Below are 21177 nucleotides of genomic sequence, written 5' to 3'. Positions count from 1 at the left end.
GAGAATTTAAAGCATGCTATTGTAAGGTTGAAGAAGAGACTTCAATTGCAAGGGCATGGATATCTTTTCCTTATTTATTGCCTACTTACTTTGTTAAGGAATCTTTGTTTACCTTAGCATCGGCAGTTGGGAAACCTTTATTATTAGACATGGTTACAATTAATAAAACCCAGGCCTAATTGTGCTAGAGTTAAGGTACAACTGGATATTTATCTGATCTTCCTAAGTTTGTTATGATGGAGATTGAAGATGATCAAACCAAGAAAGTGAATGTTATGAAAGTGAAGATTCAGTATGATCATTTGCCTAAGCATTGTACTGAATGTAAGTTACAAGGTCATGCAAATGAAGAATGCAGAGTGTTACATCCTGAGTTGAAGGTAGATAAGAAGGAGGATGTGAATGAAGGAGAGGCAGAAGTGAAGAAGAGTGTGGAATCAGAAGTGACAATTGAGTAACAAGCAGTAGCAACAATATCTACTGGATTTCAACATCCAGGAAGGCATAGAAGTTATAATAAATGGAGATATCCAGTGCATAAATATATGCCTAAGGTGTTATCTAGTGGGACAGTTGTTACTTATCCAAATGCTACTAACAAGGGAAAGAAGAGGAAGAAAGATGGCAATTCAGAGAAAGACAAGCAACTAGAAGGAGTTACACTTCCAAATTTGAAGTATTGAAAGACAATGTAGAAGAAGGGGTGGATAATGACAATACAATAGCTATGGCACCCACTGAATCAGTAGAGGTATCCAAAGATTCAGAAGTTTTAACCAACAATATGGTAGATGATGCTGACAATTCCAAACTTGTGGTGCTTACTGTGACTAAAGCATCTAAAGAAGGTTATACTGTTATACAGGATGATAATGTGGAGGAAAATGAGAGTAGAAGCACTGAAGTGGTTATTTCTACAAGTATGGAGGGTTTTGAGATTGACAGTGTAGAGGATCCTCAAAGGAAAGCTGCACAGGCTAGTGATGAAGGAGACAATGTAGAAGATATTCAAGAACATGTAGAAGAGGGAGAGAAGCAGCAATTAAATGAGAGTATGGATAATTTAGCTCAGGATGATCATGAGCAAAGTATCCTAAATTCTCCAAGAATCACGAGCATACTCAAAAGGAATTTCCTTCTCCAGTTGTAATCAGACAGGAGGACCAGTTGGCTGTTTTTTATAAATCATTATAGGGTGGGGTCTTTTCCACCTAAAAGAGAGGAATATGGTGATTTGCATGTGGCTTTGGTGGAAAAGGATAGAGGTCAACAAATACTATCTCTGAAGAAACCTTCTCCTTTGAAGGAATTGCATGATATAGTGTCCCATAATTTATCAGATATGGCATTACCTGAGCAAATTAAGTAGATAGCAGTGCTAAAGATGTGGAAGAGGAGGAATAAATAGAGCAGGTGCTTAATCATGTAGCTAAGAAAGCTGATATTTCTCCAAAGTCCATGCACAAAGGGAGTAAGAAATCCAAACAACAAAGTGTAGTGGATACTCAATCTATAAGAGTATTACAAATGAGAGATGGGAAGAATGTGAATAAATCATTATGTAGAGTCTTTTTTGGAAAATCACGTTTGTAAATTCACATCAAGCCTTTCATATAGTGCAGATGTTACATAGGCATCATAAATTCTCCATCATTGCATTGATGGAACCATTTTAGCATTTTAGACATATTCAAAGATTTAGAAGGAGACTGGGCATGAGATATGCACATCACAACTACAATGGTAAAATTTGGTTCTTTATAAATGATAATATAAATGTAGAGGTGATTCACGATACAGAACAATAGATCACAGTTAAGTTGGTGTTTCAGGAGAGTAATAAGGTTAATATGACTACAATGATCTATGCAAAGTGTGAATCCTTGAAAAGAATTAATATATGGGATAGCTTGTATAACCTGGTTGATCAAATGGAATTTCCCTATCTTGTGGGAGGGGATTTCAATGTTATTATGAATGAAGATGAGAAGACAGGGGGTTTGCCAGTTTATCCTGCTGAGTATGAAGATTTTGCATTCTGTTTGAATTCACATGAACAGTTTGAAGTTGCTTTTAAAGGTAGTTTATTCACATGGTGGAACGGTAGAGCTGGTAAGGATTGTACTTTTAAAAGGTTGGACAGAATACTCACTAATTCAAAGCTACAGGATAGGTTTGGCCACATAGAAGTTGAACACTTATCTAGGGTTAGTTCTGATCATGCTCCTCTTCCACTTACTATGGAGATTCATCTCAACATATAAGGAAACCTTTCAGATTTTTGAAGTTTTGGATAGAACATAAGTCCTTTTTAGAGATGTTAAATGAAGGGTGGACTGCAGATTTTGAAGCAGATGAGTTCATTACTTTTAAACTAAAGCTTAAAAAGGTTAAATCTGTTCTATCTGAATGGAGTAAAACTACTTTTGGGGATATTTTCAAGCAGCTGGTAGTAAGGGAAGACATTGTGAGAGTTAAAGAATACAATTTTTAAAGATGATCCATCTCCTGCAAACAGGATGGTACTCCAACTGGCACAAGCAGAATTGAAGAAGTATATGCATTATGAGGACGAATTCTGGAGATAGAAACCTCATTTTACTTGTTTCCCTGAAAGAGATAGGAATACAAGGTTTTTCCATAACACGATAAACTGTAGGAGGAAGAGATTGCAGGTCAAAAGGATGAAAAAGTATGATGGAAGTTGGATTGAAGGGGATGATGCACTAGCTGAAGAAGCAATTCACTTTTACCATCATCGGCTTCTCTCTCTCTCTCTCTCTCGGATTTTTCATTGTTGCAATATGTTCTTACTAAGGTTACTCAGGAGAATAATCAGATGCTTATTAGCATGCCAACTTTGGAAAGATGTTAAGATTATCATTTTTGATCACACGTAGATAAGTTCAAGTGGTCCAGATGGTATGATAGGAGCATTTTATCAACTATGTTGGGATATTATTAGGGCTGATGTGTATAATGTAGTGAAAGTCTTCTTTGAAGGACAGACACTGCCAAAAGTCCATAACTCATACAAATTTGCTTCTGATCCCAAAGAAGAATACCATTGAGACCTTTGCAAATATGAGGCCCATAAATCTCATTAATTTTATTAACAAAGTGATCTCTTGTCCATGATGCGGAATAAACTTGAAAATGTTCCTACAAATGCGTGATATAACAAAAACAATAGGATTTTGTAAAGGAAGATATCACTTGAGAATGTCTTCATATACTCGAAGGTTCATATCATTTATCATAGGTCCTTTATAAAACCCTGACTAATGTGGTGCCCCACCTGGATATATTTAAGGCCTATGATAGACTATTCATCAAGTAATTTCTTGGCAAGAGTTACGAGAAAATAGGTCTCCAGAATGTTTATATATATATATATATATATATATATATATATATATATATATATATATATATATATATATATAAACTAAAGGTGTTAATCACTCGGATCCTTTAATCTCTTCTTTTGTTTATCTATAACTTGAAGTGTTGTCCAGGAGCCTCGAACTCTTTATTTGAGGACAATGACACAGAAGTTATGGAATGTAAAATATATGCTTTTCGATCATCTTGCTTATGCGGACGATATCATACTATACCAAATGATCAAGTAGTTATGTGTATATAACGCCTCGCCATATCGGAAGCGGCATATATCAATATAATATAAAAGTTCCTTCTAGAGAATAACAAAGTTTGAAATGTGATAGTATGACGTAAGGTCGGTAACCTATTCGGTTTTCCTGAGGATATTTTCATTTACATATCTCCACCTTGAAGACAATTATCATAAAGTGGGATCAACAACAAAGAACAGTCAATAAAGTGGAAGAACAAAACTAGCAGCTTGGAAAGGAAGACTTCTGTCATTTGGAGGAAAAGGAAAACATTGCGATTAACGGTGTTTATTGAGCATGTAATCCATTACTTTTACGCCCATCGGACTTCAAAGGTGCTATATATGATGCGGTGTTTAGCATTTTTGAATAACGAGTGAAGAAGGAAAGACATTTGTCACGACCCGTTTTGCTTAAGCACGATTTTCCAATCCCTCAAGCCATCTAAATAAATATTCAAAAGGATGAAAATCTATCAATGGAACTATTCATACTATTGTTAGGATTATCACTATATATATATATATATATAAAATTAATTCATTTTAGAATGACAATAAACACTCCATTTGTCTGTCGGAATAATACAAGAGCCTCTGAGGAAATAATACAAAATACTAATACATAAAATGTCTATGTCTACGGAATAAATAGGACATCATCGATAGGAATATACTTGATAAAACCAACCCACGCAATGTTTACAGATTTCTCAACTAACTAATTCATTATACGACTATTTAATAGCTGGATCAAACGAAACCTAAATCAATGTCATAAGGAGAGATTCAAGTGCATGTTCTTACTAGAATAACGAATATCTAGGCATCAACGGCTTTGAATCCAAGCATAAATAACACAATTGAGAGAATAAAGTCACCGCTATAAGTCACCCAATTATCAAGTATAAGGCAATGCAATCAATTCCAAGTATCCGTCATCACCTACGTAGAGCATCTAATCCCGATTGTGAAAAATGAGGGTTTTGACCCTTATATTGAGTGTTGATCGGTTCCGATACAACTCAAAAATTGCTCGGGCATTGTGTACGAGGGTTGCTCGTATGCTTCTCTGTACGGTTCGCATGCCTCCCGGCGTGTTTTGCGGACGGAAATTAATTTCGTACTTTACGGCGAGTGTCTTAGAAATGCTCATAACATTTGATTAGATGTCGGATCGATGCGCGATTTGTTGCATTAGAAACTAGGACTTCGGATCTTTGCCCGCTAGGCTTTGTCTCACTTCAAAATCGCCTGATATACTAGGAGATATTCCTTTCTCAATTTAGACCAAAATTAACATACGATACCTTGCCCGTATTTTTCTCATGAAAAAACTGATTTCGGAATTGATCCTTGTTCTCCATCTCTTTCCATAACTTATTACATGAACCTAAACCTACGATATCCATAAGATAGGCGCATCAATGATTATCCTAGATGGACTCCAGGGTGTCCATAATTAAAACGGTTAGCTCACCTAACGTATTTCATCAAACTACGAGGTGTCCAATATCTCAACAATGTGTCATGAAAATGAGTGCGTGCAATGCTTTGGAATTAAGTCAATGTTACATCATATTTTTATTCAACATATACCCGACTAAGTTGAGGTTGGATAATATACTTAAACGTGAGAAATAGATTTTGGGCAAATAAAAATAAGCTACTTGGTTCACAGTACTGCCCGGCTGCTGAGCTTACTCCAACAACTGCCAAGTACAAATACCAACACGTGTAGTGATTATTAAACAAGCATGAAAATATTTAAATTAAATATCCGTCTTGCTTGCTGTTTCTCACGCCCTCTACACACCCATGGTATCGAGCCAATCCGTCTCTTTTCGGAGGAGAGGGCTGGTCCCAGTAAACACATCGGGGTCGATAAGACAATATCAGCCGACCCTTGTAAGTCCTTAGCATATAAATAAAATATGTGCTTAAGCTATAAAAACCCTTTCTTGACGAATATGACTACCTTTATGGAAGTTGATATCCTGGCCCAGTGAAAACAAAGTGTCTCCTCAAGCCTACCCACTTTGCTTGCATATTCTGCTTTTGCTAAAAAGACAGTAGTCTAAGTCACAAATGATTTCCTGTTAGAAATCATGAAGAATGATACTATGTTGGTGCCTCAAAACTTGGTCACACCCTATTCTAGAAATTAGGAAATGGGCCCACAATTTAAAAATTGGAAATTCAGATGAAATTCCAAATTAAAAATCTAGGTGATCACCCCGCTATCCATTTTAATTCTTGATTTAACTCATGGAAGAAAAGGCCAATTTACGATTTGAAGCAAAACCCCTTGATAGGTATAAATCCTAATATCGAATTTGGATACCCGAAATTCAACATTAGGAATGGAAGATATATGATTAATCACTATGTTTCCAATTTTAACATAAACATCATCAATTTATCATTTAAAACTCAAGTCCAAAAGTGCTTAGATAAAGATGCTCTTCCGAGGCCTCTTTACATTACCAAATAGCTTAGGGTTTATTAAAGGGAGGAAATCTAAGATGATCTATGATTTAGAAAATGCTTTCTCTTAAAAGTAATGCCACAGATTTACCTCCATGATTCTCCTCCCAAATATCCCTAGAACATGTTAGAGAATCCTTCGATACAGGTCAAATATCGAGATGAAAGAACTGTTGAGCTCTATTTAAATCATTTAATGAGACATAGCCAAAACGGTTGTCCTTTGACCACTGCTCGCCTAAAAAACCCGCAAAACAACCTTTTCATTTGGGATGTACCCGGCACGAACGGTATGCCAACAATACACATGACCACAGAGCTTGACCAACGCACCGTCTCCCAGTATCGGGCATGAGTTAACGAATCCTCTGTTTTTCTAAGCGATTCGATAATGAATCTCGGGTCATGATATATGGTGTTCAAATGTCCATACGGGACACGGACCATTAAGGATATCCGATGTATTTGAACGCGCTCATAGCCTGACGATGAAATTGAATGGGATGAACATCGTGACCGAGAACGAATCAAAGAAAAAAGGACTTAATTCGAATTTTTCCGAACAAGGTATGAAGAGGAGATTCATCTATCGGTTCATTAGGAGCCAAGACAGAAAATACCATTCCTTGTTTCGTACAAACCCCCAAGCTCCAAACCCTCTCCAAAATTTATATGGAATTCCAAAAAGTTCGTTTACCCAAAAGTATGAACTTTGGGTCAATCATTTTTCCTTTAGGCCTATATTTGAAAAAGTTGCAAACCGGTCTGAAAATTCCTGGAAGGCAAAATGTTGTGCTCAGCAGGTCAAAATTGAGCTAATCAATGCTCGGGAACTGGACAAAAATACGAAAATGCTATAACGACCAAAACAAAGTGTTAACTAATATTAGCACTTCCGTTGAATATTGCTTGCCAAAGGAGGAGGTGGAGTTGAGATCTTTAATTGATATGTCTAAAGAACAAGCATCTAAACTCGATTGCAAATACGGAGACTACAAATACTCTGGAATTGCGATGACAAACATGTGGAACAAGTATGTCCAAAAGACAACATCCTCGGTCACTTGTTTTCATATGAGAAATGGGCTCTGACCTTAGAAGATGATGTTAGAAGATAGAGACAACATAAAAATCAAAATGTGTGGGAACGAAACCCACATTTTCCCCGTGTCCTTAACTCATACGGGTTTGATATTGGACAAACTTGGAGCTCTATATTACTTGGTACAAGATATGGAGAGAATTTGACGTTGCAAAAATGATGCCGGGAAAGGAAAGACTCTATGGCGGCTTTCCAAAAAAGAAGTCCATATTCGGAAGAAAGAACTTAGATTTTATGAGAACTACGGACAATATGGGAAAACCAAGGTGGAAGATGATAACATCGGATGATACCCTGGGATCCGGTGACAAAGATTCATAGATGCTTTTAAGAAGGAAATCGGAGAAGTTTGATATATCGAAAAACTGTGGATACTAGATTTGCCTTTCAAAATTTTATTAACGGCCAGAGAACCCGTGGAAATGCAAACTACGGTAGATATAGTGACGGGATGACGGATTGGGATTGATACGAAGGAAAATGCTATTGTTGTGATCCTAAACAATATGATGACATCCAGAATCATCAAAATGTCCCCAAAGGAAAGATTACTTCACTTGGATGGTGGAGATATATCAACGGAAAAAGTATCATGATCAACTTTGCTTCAGCACCAAAGTGATACAAATTCTGGTGGGATGTTCATTGTCAATCTAAGTTCAAATCTATTTTTATCCCAAGACTGCTTTCAGTTATCACAATGTGGCAAATATTTTGTGGGGCAAAAGCCAAAGGAAAAGAAAAACTAAAGGAAGTGTCTTATTAAGATTGGGCATTATGCAAAAAATTGTCCCCAATCCGGATAAGGTCGATCAAGCTTCTTCTTGAAATAGAGGACTACACCGGTATCCATCTAGATGAAGATGGCGATCTTGAATCCGTTCTCTCATTAGAGGACGAACCCACGAGAGAAGACCCTCTTTTCCATGGACGTGTACGAAGAATATGGCGATGAATATTACGGATTTCGAAAAGAACCCGGAGGAAAGGCTCGAAGATATCAACAAGCATCATGGTGATCCCGCGAAGGTCCGGCTTAAAGTTTATCCATCCAAATGGGATAAACCAATCCAGTTATTGCCTTCATGGACACTAGGAGCGGCATGTTCATTGATGAACCCGGCCGTCCTTCCGAGGATCAATGGATTCCACATTTCAAAGATTTCAACACTGCTGGGACTGGAGTCCTAACCACCACAGTCATCACAAAGCATCCAATCACAATTGAATTCTTCCCTGGGTTGAAATTTCGAACAAAGATGATTGGATCAGATGTCCCAGGAAAAGATCTCATTGTCGGATTTGACATCTTCAGCAAGCTTAGAGATCAGCTCCAGATCAAAGCCCATGGAATAACATTCAAAAAACAATTCAAGCCATATACAGATGTTTTACGATTATTCCAAATAACAATGCTGAACAGATCAAGGAGATAGAAAAGCAATTGGTGGAGCATTCATGTGCGGATTCTCACAAGGAGTTTATGGGAAAATGCAAAAAGCCTCTATGGCTAAATGAGGAGTTTTTCATTAAACTCCCCTTCAAGAAGAATGAAAGCATTAATCCAACGAAGGCAAGTCACTCCGGCATGAATCCAGATCATCTTGCTTGCGAAAAGGGAATGCGAAGAGCTCTTGGAGTTTGGACTTATCGAGCCCTCTAATTCGCAATGGGCATGCGAGGCGTTCTATGTTAATAAACGGGCGGAACAAACAAGAGGTAAACTCAGATTAGTCATAAACTATCAACCTCTTAACTATTTCCTCCAAGATGATAAATTCCCTATCCCAAATAAACTCACCCTTTTTTCACACTTAGCCAAAGCTAAATACTTTTCCAAGTTTGACCTTAAATCGGGGTTTTGGCAATTGGGAATACACCCAGAAGATAGACCAAAAATAGGGTTTTGTATACCCGATCACCACTTTCAATGGAAGGTCATGCCCTTTGGGTTGAAAACGGCACCCTCATTGTTCCAAAAGGCCATGATAAAATTATTTCAACCCATCCTCCATACATCACTAGTCTACATTGATGACATCTTACTCTTTAGTGATACTATGGAAGAACACCTCACGTTGCTGCAACAATTCCATGACCTAGTGGAGAAGAATGGAATCATGCTCTCACAGAAAAAGATGATTCTTGCTAGGAAGGAGATTGATTTTTGGGGATGCATTTTGTTCATGGAGCATACGACCCGGGGCCACATATTTGTCAAGAATTTTGCTCAAATTCCGGACACCAATTTTACAACGAAGCGGCTCGAGAAGGTCTCTACATATATTTTTTAGGTGTGATTAATTATGTTAGAGATTTTATCCCTAATGTCTCTACATACATTGCTCCACTTACAAAAATGCTCAAGAAGAAATCTCAAAAGAAGTCAAAGCCCTCCATATTCCATCCGAATTCGGAAGTTCAAGATGGCCAACGGAAAGATAAAAGAAATCTCAAAGAAGTCAAAGCCCTCCACATTCCATCGAAGAATGGGATTAAAAAGATTTCTTTTTAATTCACACGAGTTTCTTATCGAGATGGATATGAAGGCTTTTCCGAAGATGATCCGATAAATCCAAAGATTATTGGAGTGCGGTACAATGGTTTTGAAATTCCAAGAAGCACCTCAAAGGGAAGGAAATATGCGGATATGCCGGTGGAAAGTTCAAAGATAGCCAAATTTTCATGAACAACATTACTAGTTCATTCCACATTCAAAGAAGTTTGTGGATTCATTCCCGTGAAGAATGGGATTAAAAAGTTTAATTTCTTTTTAATTTCAACACAATGATTTTCTTATCGAGATGGATATGAAGGCTTTTCAATGTTTCCAAGATGATCATGTTACATCGACCGATAAAGATTATTGATGGGAAGGATAAATCCAAAGATTATCCCAAATCATGCCGAAAGATGGGCTCGATTCTCGGATGGGAAGTCACAATGGTTGATTTTCCATCTCAAGATTCAACAAAAATAGATCCAGAGATGACAGTGGCCATCCCATGCTCTACATGATTCCCTTATGACGGTTGTCACCGCCATCGTTTTATCCGGCGTTTTATTAGGTCGGCTTTACAAATTCCAATTCCAAGGCGACGTGCTTACAAGTAAAGCTTGTTTTATTACCTCAAAGCTTGTTTTATTAGTTTTGGTTTTAAGGGAAGGATAATATTTCTAGCGGATTTCACTGTCCGTGGGGCCCGTGTGCCATGTAAGATAATGAGTTTTCAAAGAGATTTCGTAAATTTTTCCGATATCAATAAAATGTTTGCTTTCTAAATTTCTCTTGTTTTTCTCTTTTGAAAGGCATGGAAAGAGGATCCTAAGTTAATAGGGTTAGAAATATTGAGCATTTTCATGCTTACAATAGCTTATCGGTAGTGTGAAAGTTTTTCATGAGTAGCTAGCTGACCCATTTTGTAGGAAAAACTTTCATATCTATGATCTTTCAAATGTCCGACTAACTTGACAAGCCATCCTTGATTGTTCAAATTCTTGACAAGTTACTATGTAAGCTCGGTCCTACTATGTGGACTCTTGCTTGGTGTTTTGATCCATCCATCCTTTGTTTAGTAAAATTATGTCCGAAAGTCCAAGGACAAAAATAAATATGTTCCTATGAAGTTGATGTTTTCGAAAACAAAGTGTCTCCCAGACCTTTTCATAAAATATGGAGACATGTTCCCCGTGGTCACAAATATTGGTCCAACCAAAGCCCAAAGAAGCATGTTGGTGCCTCAAAATGACCGAATACCCATTCTAGTCACATTATTCATAGCAATTTTCCACAATGAAAATCATGGTTTTTATATCCATTTTGAGTCTATTATTTTGCATTAACATTATGGAAGAAAATTTATCAAACCGGTTGTATTCTTTAACCAACAACAAAAGGAAATGGCTGACCTTAAAGAACAAACAAACAACAAACCGAGATATGGTCACCTTGAACCGCAAAAAACACATTTGCCAAAATAAAGTGTTCGCCCATCAAAACCCACCTTTTTTCCCATGTCCTCACAAACATACTCACATTAAAGCTTGACAAACCATACTTTTTCCCCATTCTTTTTCCCCATGTCCTCACAAACATACTCACCACCAAAGCTTGACCATTCTTTCACTATGTTCCCATCCACAAAACGAGACCCTATGCCTTTTGCCCAAAAACAAAACAATGAACCTGAGTTTGACATTGCAAAAATGGTTTGGGAAAGGAAAGACTCTATGGCGGCCCAAAAGCAGTCCAAACGGAAGAAAGAACTCGGGGAAGGTTCAAAAGAACCCGAGCTGGAAAACTTGATGATCTCGGCCCACAATATTCCTAACCTCTACGTGGCCCAACCCACAAATGATATAGAGGAGGATGATACCCTAGGATCCAGTGACCAAGATTCATATGATACTGATCCTACGGAAGCAAGCGTTGAGACAAGCGAAGATTCCTCAGTTGACTCTTCAGAAGAAAATAACCCACCAATATTCATGAATCAACCCAGAGAACCAGAAATCTCTGAAGTAGATGATGATCGTGACGGGATGACAGATGAGCCAATTCCAGAAAGAAGGCCAGAACCAACAACAGCAAAATTCGTTGGGACTGGATTCCATACTTTCAGTCTGGATGATATCAAAGTATCAAGATGGCCCCAAAGGATCCAAGATTTCTTCACTTGGATGGTGACAAAGAATCTTGTCGAACGGGAAAAGTATATGATCCTGTCAGAATTCACTTCAAGGTTCTCCGGAATTCTCAGAGACTGGTGGAATTCACTTGGGACACAAGACAAAAATATGTTTCTCACATCCCAAGACTTTGCTTACAACATCAAAATACTCCAAGAGGTATTTTGTGGAGATACCGGCCAAAGGCAAGAAAAACTAAGGAGACAGTTCTTCGAAATGAAATGCGTAGCATTTGACAGAGATGTCATCGATATCCATTTTCAGAAGATGGCTAAAATGTTCTTTGAGTTAGGCGGAGAAGCTAGTCTCAAGCAAGCCTTTTTGTTTCATCACTTCCAAAGATGTTAGCAAGCAGGACCATGACGATCGTTGAGGAGAAGTTTCAATCAATAACGATCCCACCGGTCGGCTACATCAGGCAAGCAATATTTCTAGCGTTGGATGATATCTGCACAAAGAGATCTATTTTGAAGCAGATCATACGAAACAATCCAGCCCTTGATAAAGCTTGCGGAAAGTCGACCTAAATTCGGGTCAAGTTGTTCGTGCCATGTCCCCAGACGAAAAGGGAAGGTTCAAGCGATTCAAATGGCCAAGGCCTTCAGGAGAAGGATCCCAGTTCAGGAGGCGCACAAAATATTTCAGGAGGAGGAGCCCAGGCAAGTCCCGAAAAAATGATAGATGCTTCATCTGCAACAAGATTGGGCATTATGCAAAAAATTGTCCCCAATCCAGAAGGTCGATCAAGCTTCTTCGAAATAGAGGACTACACTGGTATCCATCTAGATGAAGATGGCGATCTTGAATCCGTTCTCTCATTAGAGGACGAACCCACAGAGAAGACCCTCTTTTCCATGGATGTGTACGAAGAATATGGCGATGAATATTACCAGATTTCAGAACCAGAGGGAAAGGCTCAAGAAGATATCAACAGCATCATGGTGATCCCGCAGGTCCAGCTTAAAGTTTATCCATCCAAATGGGATAAACCAATCCAGGTTATTGCCTTCATGGACACTGGAGCGGCATGTTCACTGATGAACCCAACCGTCCTTCCTGAGGATCAATGGATTCCACATTTCAAAGATTTCAACACTGGGACCGGAGTCCTAACTAACCACGATCATCACAAAGCATCCAATCACAATTGAATTCTTCCCGGGGTTGAAGTTTCGAACAAAGCCGATTGGATCGGATGTCCCGGAAAAGATCTCATTGTCGGATTTGACATCTTGACCAACTTAAAGATCACTCCAGATCAAAGCCCATGGAATAACGTTCAAGAAACAATTCAAGCCATATACGGATGTTTTACGATTATTCCAAATAGCGATCTTTGAACAGATCAAGGAGATAGAAAAGCAATTGGTGGAGCATTCATGTGCGGATTCTCACAAGGAGTTTATGGGAAAATGCAAAAAGCCTCTATGGCTAAATGAGGAGTTTTTCATTAAACTCCCCTTCAAGAAGAATGAAAGCATTAATCCAACGAAGGCAAGTCACTCCGGCATGAATCCAGATCATCTTGACTTGCGAAAAGGGAATGCGAAGAGCTCTTGGAGTTTGGACTTATCGAGCCCTCTAATTCGCAATGGGCATGCGAGGCGTTCTATGTCAATAAACGGGCGGAACAAACAAGAGGTAAACTCAGATTAGTCATAAACTATCAACCTCTTAACTATTTCCTCCAAGATGATAAATTCCCTATCCCAAATAAACTCACCCTTTTTTCACACTTAGCCAAAGCTAAATACTTTTCCAAGTTTGACCTTAAATCGGGGTTTTGGCAATTGGGAATACACCCAGAAGATAGACAAAAAAATAGGGTTTTGTATACCCGATCACCACTTTCAATGGAAGGTCATGCCCTTTGGGTTGAAAACGGCACCCTCATTGTTCCAAAAGGCCATGATAAAATTATTTCAACCCATCCTCCATACATCACTAGTCTACATTGATGACATCTTACTCTTTAGTGATACTATGGAAGAACACCTCACGTTGCTTTCGCAACAATTCCATGACCTAGTGGAGAAAAATGGAATCATGCTCTCACAGAAAAAGATGATTCTTGCTAGGAAGGAGATTGATTTTCTGGGGATGCATTTTGTTCATGGAGCATACAGCCCAGGGCCACATATTTGTCAAGAGCTGCTCAAATTCCCAGACACCAATTTTACAACGAAGCAGCTCCAACAGTTTTTAGGTGTGATTAATTATGTTAGAGATTTTATCCCTAATGTCTCTACATACATTGCTCCACTTACAAAAATGCTCAAGAAGAATGCCCCAGGTTGGGGAAAGGAACGGGATGAAGCAGTTCAGAAGATAAAAGAAATCTCAAAAGAGGTCAAAGCCCTCCATATTCCATCAGACGGGAAAAAGATATTGCAGACAGATGCCAGCAACGAATATTGGAGTGCGGTACTTTTTGAAGTTGAAGATGGCCAACGAAAAATATGCGGATATGCCAGTGGAAAGTTCAAAGATGCTGAACAACATTACCATTCCACATTCAAAGAAATTCTTGCCGTAAAGAATGGGATTAAAAAGTTTAATTTCTTTTTAATTCACAGAGTTTCTTATCGAGATGGATATGAAGGCTTTTCCGAAGATGATCCAGATAAATCCAAAGATTATCCCAAATCCGCAGATTCTCAGATGGGCACAATGGTTCTCCCCTTACAAATTCCAAGTAAAGCACCTCAAAGGGAAGGATAATATTCTAGCGGATTTCCTATCCAGGCCAGATGAGTTTTCAAAGAGATTTCAAGCCAAGCTGCGAGAAAGAGGCTAACTAGCAAATTTTCATGCTTACAAGCTTATCGGGAGCTAGTTCATCCGAATAGCAGATCATCCGCCGGAATTCTTGACAAGTTTGTGGACCCGTTTGATCCATCCATCCTTACTGTAGAAAGAAGGACTTTCTATGAGCTCTAGTTTTCAAGAAAATATGGAGGATCCATCCTTAAGCCATTCGGAGTCAATCCGAATACCCATTTCGTCACATATTCATAGCAATGCACAATGATTTTCCACAGGAGCTATTATGGTTTTTCTGGTACTTATGTCACCAGTATTATATTTTCATGGAATTCAAGTGCGACATGTTCCGATGTTTTAACAGGATTGAACCTGCTCTCAAAAAGTTTCTGCAATGGTTCAAACCACGAAGATATTGGGTTCAATGTTTCCAAGACTCCTATGCAGCAAAAGTGTTCATGTTACATCGACCGATAAAGATTATTGATGGGAAGGTCTATGCTCAACCAGATATTTCACTATGGTGGGAATTCCCCGTCTCTATCTTGTCCTTAGAAGATGAATACAGCGAAGCACAGAGAATTATTTTCCAGCAAAATAAGTGCATCCCAAAGGAGATATGGCCGAAAGAATGGGCTCGATGGAATTACACTGATGACCATCCCCATTGGGAAAGAGTTCGAGAAGCAGCAAAGGAGTACCGAGTGCCGTATGAAATAATCAGAGATGAAGTCACTCAGGCTATCACAAAGATAAGGTTGGATTTTCCATCTCAAGATTCAACAAAAATAGATCCAGAGATGACAGGGCCATCCAACAGGAAATGCTACTACACAAGGTCGCGAAAAAGAAGTCTGGAAAACAAAGAAAAATTCAAGCAAAAACATGGACCAGAATGGTGGATAGAGGAAGGATACACAACTCCGCCGTCGACTCCATCAAGCACCGCTCCGTCGGATAAAGCTTACTGACGTGCTTACAAGAAAGACAAAAGCGGACCCCACGGTCACATGCTTGCACATGGTTGTCATGCTTCGAATAATGTTCCCCTCGTTTTACTAGGCTTGTTTTATTAGGCGTGTTTTATTAGGCTTGTTTTATTGTTTTATTAGGCTTGTTTTATTAGGCTTGTTTTATTAGGCTTGTTTTATTAGGCTTGTTTTATTAGGCTTGTTTTATTAGGCTTGTTTTATTAGGCTGTCTTATTAGGCTCGTTTTATTAGGCTTGTTTTATTAGGCCCTTCACATGTCTAGTGGGGCCCGTGTGCCATGTAAGATAAGTCTTGTGGAAGCCTCCAACTCCTATAAATAGGAGGCTATGTAATAGTTAGAGGCATCAAACAATCTCCCTGTAAATTTTCCGATATCAATAAAATGTTTGCTTTCTAAATTTCTCTTGTTCTTCTCTTTGAAAGGCATGGAAAGGCTGATCCTAAGTTAGTATAGGGTTAGGAAATATTGAGCAAGTTAAGCTTGCTACAAGTACAATAGTTTTCCGAAGCTTTGACAGTATGTTGTAGTAGTGTGAAAGTTTTTCCGAGTTGAGTAGCTTGGCTAGGAAGCCAGCCCATTTTGTAGGAAAAACTTTCATATCTATGATCTTTCAAACTGTCCGACTAACTTGACAAGCCATCCTTCGGGTTGTTGAAGTCAGGTTTGTGGCAAGCCGTCCTTCGGGATGTTGAAGCCCAGTCCTACTATGTAAGGCCCAGTCCTACTATGTAAGAAAACTATTGTGCTTGCAGTTTGTGATGTCTTGCTTGGTGTTTCCTCGCCCTCTACACACCCATGGTATCAGAGCCAGTCCATCTCTTTCGGAGAGAGGAGCAGTTTAGTAAAAATATGTCTGAGTCGTTACCATCTGCGTCCAACCCTTGTAAGTCCTTAGCAAAAATAAATATGTCTCCTACTCTGTATAAAACCCTTTCTTGCAAATATGACTACCTTTATGAAGCTGATATTCTACCCGATGAAAACAAAGTGTCTCTAACCGGCCTACCCCTCATAAACCCATATTCCGCTTTTGCTAAAAAGACATGTTCCCCGTGATCAAAATCCGTTCCCTGGTCCAACCAAAGCCCAAAGGAGCTAAAGAATATGTTGGTGCCTTAAAACTTGACCAACACCCTATTCTAGCAACTCAAGAGGAACAATTCATCACTCTGCAGATTCCAGATGATTTTCCTAGACAGTGGAAAAATCATGGTTTCACCCATATCCATTTTGGTGCTATTAGAATTGCATTAACATATCATGGAAGAAAAGGCCAACCAGTTGTAGCTCGCCTTGCCCTTCTTGATACCAGATATAATGAGTACCAACATGCGAATTTGGGTACCACAGAAGTCACTCTAAATGCTGGGACAGTTTTTGTCACTATATTTCCAAATTTTAACATGTCCCTGTATGATCCATATCTAACGGAGGCTTTAAAGCTCCAAGTCCAAATTCAAGGTGCTCCACAAGCTAAAAATGCTATTCAGGCTACTTTACACTACCAAATAGCTTGGCGAGTTCAGAATCATGCTATGGATCTCTCTCTTCCAGGTGGAGAAAATGCTTTGCTCTTAAAAGTAGATGCCACCAACGGAACTACCATGTGCACCCAAATCCCAAAACAACTCTCTAGAGAAGAACTTATCAAAGTCCTTCCAGATACATGGGTCACGAATTATGAAAAGCTGAGAGAACCTGTTGAACCTCTCCAATCCTCTGAACCCACTTTTTCCAAAAAACCCGATAAAACAGTTGCCATAAGCTTTGACCACTCTCACCTTAAAAAACCCAACAAAACAACCTTTTCTTTCCAGATGTACCAACCCACTTATAACCAAGCACACCAAGATGACCCTGAAACATTCGCTTACCATCTCCCAAGTATCATGAGCGAACATGACTGGATAAAGCAGTTCGATAATGAAGGTCATGATGTATGGTGGTTCAAATGTCCTTTCACGGGACACTGCCCATGGGATATCCAATGTGACTGTCAAGAATGTCTTGACGATGAAATTGAATGGGATGAACATCATACAAGAAGAGCCAAATCAAAGAAAAAAGGGGGAAACTCTGAAAGAGAGTTCCGAACAAGGTATGAAGAAGGAGACTCATCTATCGGTTCACTGAGTCGTCCAGGAAAATATGAATTCCTTGTTTCGTACAAACCCCAAAACTGGCCACCTCTCCCTAACCAAAATTTACATCACAAACCTTCAAACCCAAATATCTCAAAGCCAGAAATACTCATGATGAACCCCTCAAGCTCCAGTCACACCCCTGAATTTCCTTCACAACAACCTTTTGAAAAGGATGGTGCAAGCCATGCCCCAAAAATTCCAAGGCAAAATGTTGTGCTGCCCACAGGAGAAAAGCCACCAACAAGTGAAGTGGAAGCGACAATCAATTGGCAATCCGAAAATGCCATTTGCCAAAACAAAGTGTTAACTAATATTAGCACTTCCATCAGAAATGTTGCTCACACACAGAATAAGATGATGAGCAGGGTGGAGACAATTGAGAAAAAGGTGGAACAAGCATCTTCTCAGCATGCTGGACTGATCAAAGCCCTGGAATTGCGAATGACAAACATGCAGTATGAGATTTGTCCACCAGGCACTTCCCTTTTCCATTTCTTTAACCAACAACAAAAGGAAATGGCCGACCTTAAAGAACAAATACAACAACTGAGATATGGTCACCTTGAACCGCAAAAAACACAAAGCTGCCCATCAAAACCCACCTTTTTCCCCATGTCCTCACAAACATACTCACCACCAAAGCTTGACCATTCTTTCACTATGTTCCCATCCACAAAACGAGACCCTATGCCTTTTGCCCAAAAACAAAACAATGAACCTGAGTTTGACATTGCAAAAATGGTTTGGGAAAGGAAAGACTCTATGGCGGCCCAAAAGCAGTCCAAACGGAAGAAAGAACTCGGGGAAGGTTCAAAAGAACCCGAGCTGGAAAACTTGATGATCTCGGCCCACAATATTCCTAACCTCTACGTGGCCCAACCCACAAATGATGTAGAGGAGGATGATACTCTAGGATCCAGTGACGAAGATTCATATGATACTGATCCTACTGAAGCAAGCGTTGAGACAAGCGAAGATTCCTCAGTTGACTCTTCAGAAGAAAATAACCCACCAATATTCATGAATCAACCCAGAGAACCAGATGAGCCAGATGACGGGATGACAGATGAGCCAATTCCAGAAAGAAGGCCAGAACCAACAACAACAAAATTCGTTGGGACTGGATTCCATACTTTCAGTCTGGATGATATCAAAGTATCAAGATGGCCCCAAAGGATCCAAGATTTCTTCACTTGGATGGTGACAAAGAATCTTGTCGAACGGGAAAAGTATATGATCCTGTCAGAATTCACTTCAAGGTTCTCCGAAATTCTCAGAGACTGGTGGAATTCACTTGGGACACAAGACAAAAATATGTTTCTCACATCCCAAGACTTTGCTTACAACATCAAAATACTCCAAGAGGTATTTTGTGGAGATACCAGCCAAAGGTAAGAAACCTAAGGAGACAGTTCTTCGAAATGAAATGCGTAGCATTTGACAGAGATGTCATCGATATCCATTTTCAGAAGATGGCTAAAATGTTCTTTGAGTTAGGCGGAGAAGCTAGTCTCAAGCAAGCCTTTGTTTCATCACTTCCAAAGATGTTAGCAAGCCGGACCATGACGATCGTTGAGGAGAAGTTTCAATCAATAACGATCCCACCGGTCGGCTACATCAGGCAAGCAATATTTCTAGCGTTGGATGATATCTGCACAAAGAGATCTGTTTTGAAGCAGATCATACGAAACAATCCAGCCCTTGATAAAGCTTGCGGAAAGTCTGACCTAATTACTGGGTCAAGCTGTTCGTGCCATGTCCCCAGACGAAAGGGAAGGTTCAAGCGATTCAAATGGCCAAGGCCTTCAGGAGAAGGATCCCAGTTCAGGAGGCGCACAAAATATTTCAGGAGGAGGAGCCCAGGCAAGTCCCGAAAAAATGATAGATGCTTCATCTGCAACAAGATTGGGCATTATGCAAAAAATTGTCCCCAATCCAGAAGGTCGATCAAGCTTCTTACTGAAATAGAGGACTACACTGGTATCCATCTAGATGAAGATGGCGATCTTGAATCCGTTCTCTCATTAGAGGACGAACCCACAGAGAAGACCCTCTTTTCCATGGATGTGTACGAAGAATATGGCGATGAATATTACCAGATTCAGAACCAGAGGGAAAGGCTCAAGAATATATCAACAACATCATGGTGATCCCACAGGTCCAGCTTAAAGTTTATCCATCCAAATAGGATAAACCAATCCAGGTTATTGCTTTCATAAACAGTGGAGCGGCATGTTTACTAATGAACCCAGCCGTCCTTCTTGAGGATCAATGGATTCCACATTTCAAAGATTTCAACACTGCTGGGACTGGAGTCCTAACCACCACAAATCATCACAAAGCATCCAATCACAATTGAATTCTTCCCGTGGTTGAAGTTTCGAACAAAGCGTGGATCGATGTCCCAGGAAAAGATCTCATTGTCGGATTTGACATCTTCAAACAACTTAAAGATCAGCTCCAGATCAAAGCCCATGGAATAACGTTCAAAAAACAATTCAAGCCATATACATATGTTTTACGATTATTCCAAATAACTGATCTTTGAACAGATCAAGGAGATAGAAAAGCAATTGGTGGAGCATTCATGTGCGGATTCTCACAAGGAGTTTATGGGAAAATGCAAAAAGCCTCTATGGCTAAATGAGGAGTTTTTCATTAAACTCCCCTTCAAGAAGAATGAAAGCATTAATCCAACGAAGGCAAGTCACTCCGGCATGAATCCAGATCATCTTCAGTTGCGAAAAGGGAATGCGAAGAGCTCTTGGAGTTTGGACTTATCGAGCCCTCTAATTCGCAATGGGCATGCGAGGCGTTCTATGTCAATAAACGGGCGGAACAAACAAGAGGTAAACTCAGATTAGTCATAAACTATCAACCTCTTAACTATTTCCTCCAAGATGATAAATTCCCTATCCCAAATAAACTCACCCTTTTTTCACACTTAGCCAAAGCTAAATACTTTTCCAAGTTTGACCTTAAATCGGGGTTTTGGCAATTGGGAATACACCCAGAAGATAGACCAAAAATAGGGTTTTGTATACCCGATCACCACTTTCAATGGAAGGTCATGCCCTTTGGGTTGAAAACGGCACCCTCATTGTTCCAAAAGGCCATGATAAAATTATTTCAACCCATCCTCCATACATCACTAGTCTACATTGATGACATCTTACTCTTTAGTGATACTATGGAAGAACACCTCACGTTGCTGCAACAATTCCATGACCTAGTGGAGAAAAATGGAATCATGCTCTCACGAAAAAAGATGATTCTTGCTAGGAAGGAGATTGATTTTCTGGGGATGCATTTTGTTCATGGAGCATACAGCCCCAGGGCCACATATTTGTCAAGAACTGCTC

At 39.4% G+C, this 21177-nt stretch overlaps 1 protein-coding gene across 1 annotated transcript; it reads left to right on the top strand.

The window, feature by feature from the left end:
• Positions 1 to 19236: 19236 nt before the first annotated feature.
• Positions 19237 to 19965, top strand: LOC132057814 (uncharacterized). The gene has a single exon (XM_059450414.1). The coding sequence runs from the start codon at positions 19237 to 19239 to the stop codon at positions 19963 to 19965; it is 729 nt and encodes a 242-aa protein (XP_059306397.1).
• Positions 19966 to 21177: the final 1212 nt, after the last annotated feature.

The sequence above is a fragment of the Lycium ferocissimum genome, chromosome 5, assembly GCF_029784015.1.
Source record: "Lycium ferocissimum isolate CSIRO_LF1 chromosome 5, AGI_CSIRO_Lferr_CH_V1, whole genome shotgun sequence".
Classification (NCBI taxonomy): Eukaryota; Viridiplantae; Streptophyta; class Magnoliopsida; order Solanales; family Solanaceae; genus Lycium; species Lycium ferocissimum.
This window is presented reverse-complemented; position numbering and strand designations above follow the sequence as displayed.

Coding starts and splice junctions, on each gene's coding strand:
- LOC132057814 (XM_059450414.1), top strand. CDS start 19,237: ATGAAATGCGTAGCATTTGACAGAGATGTCATCGATATCCATTTTCAG.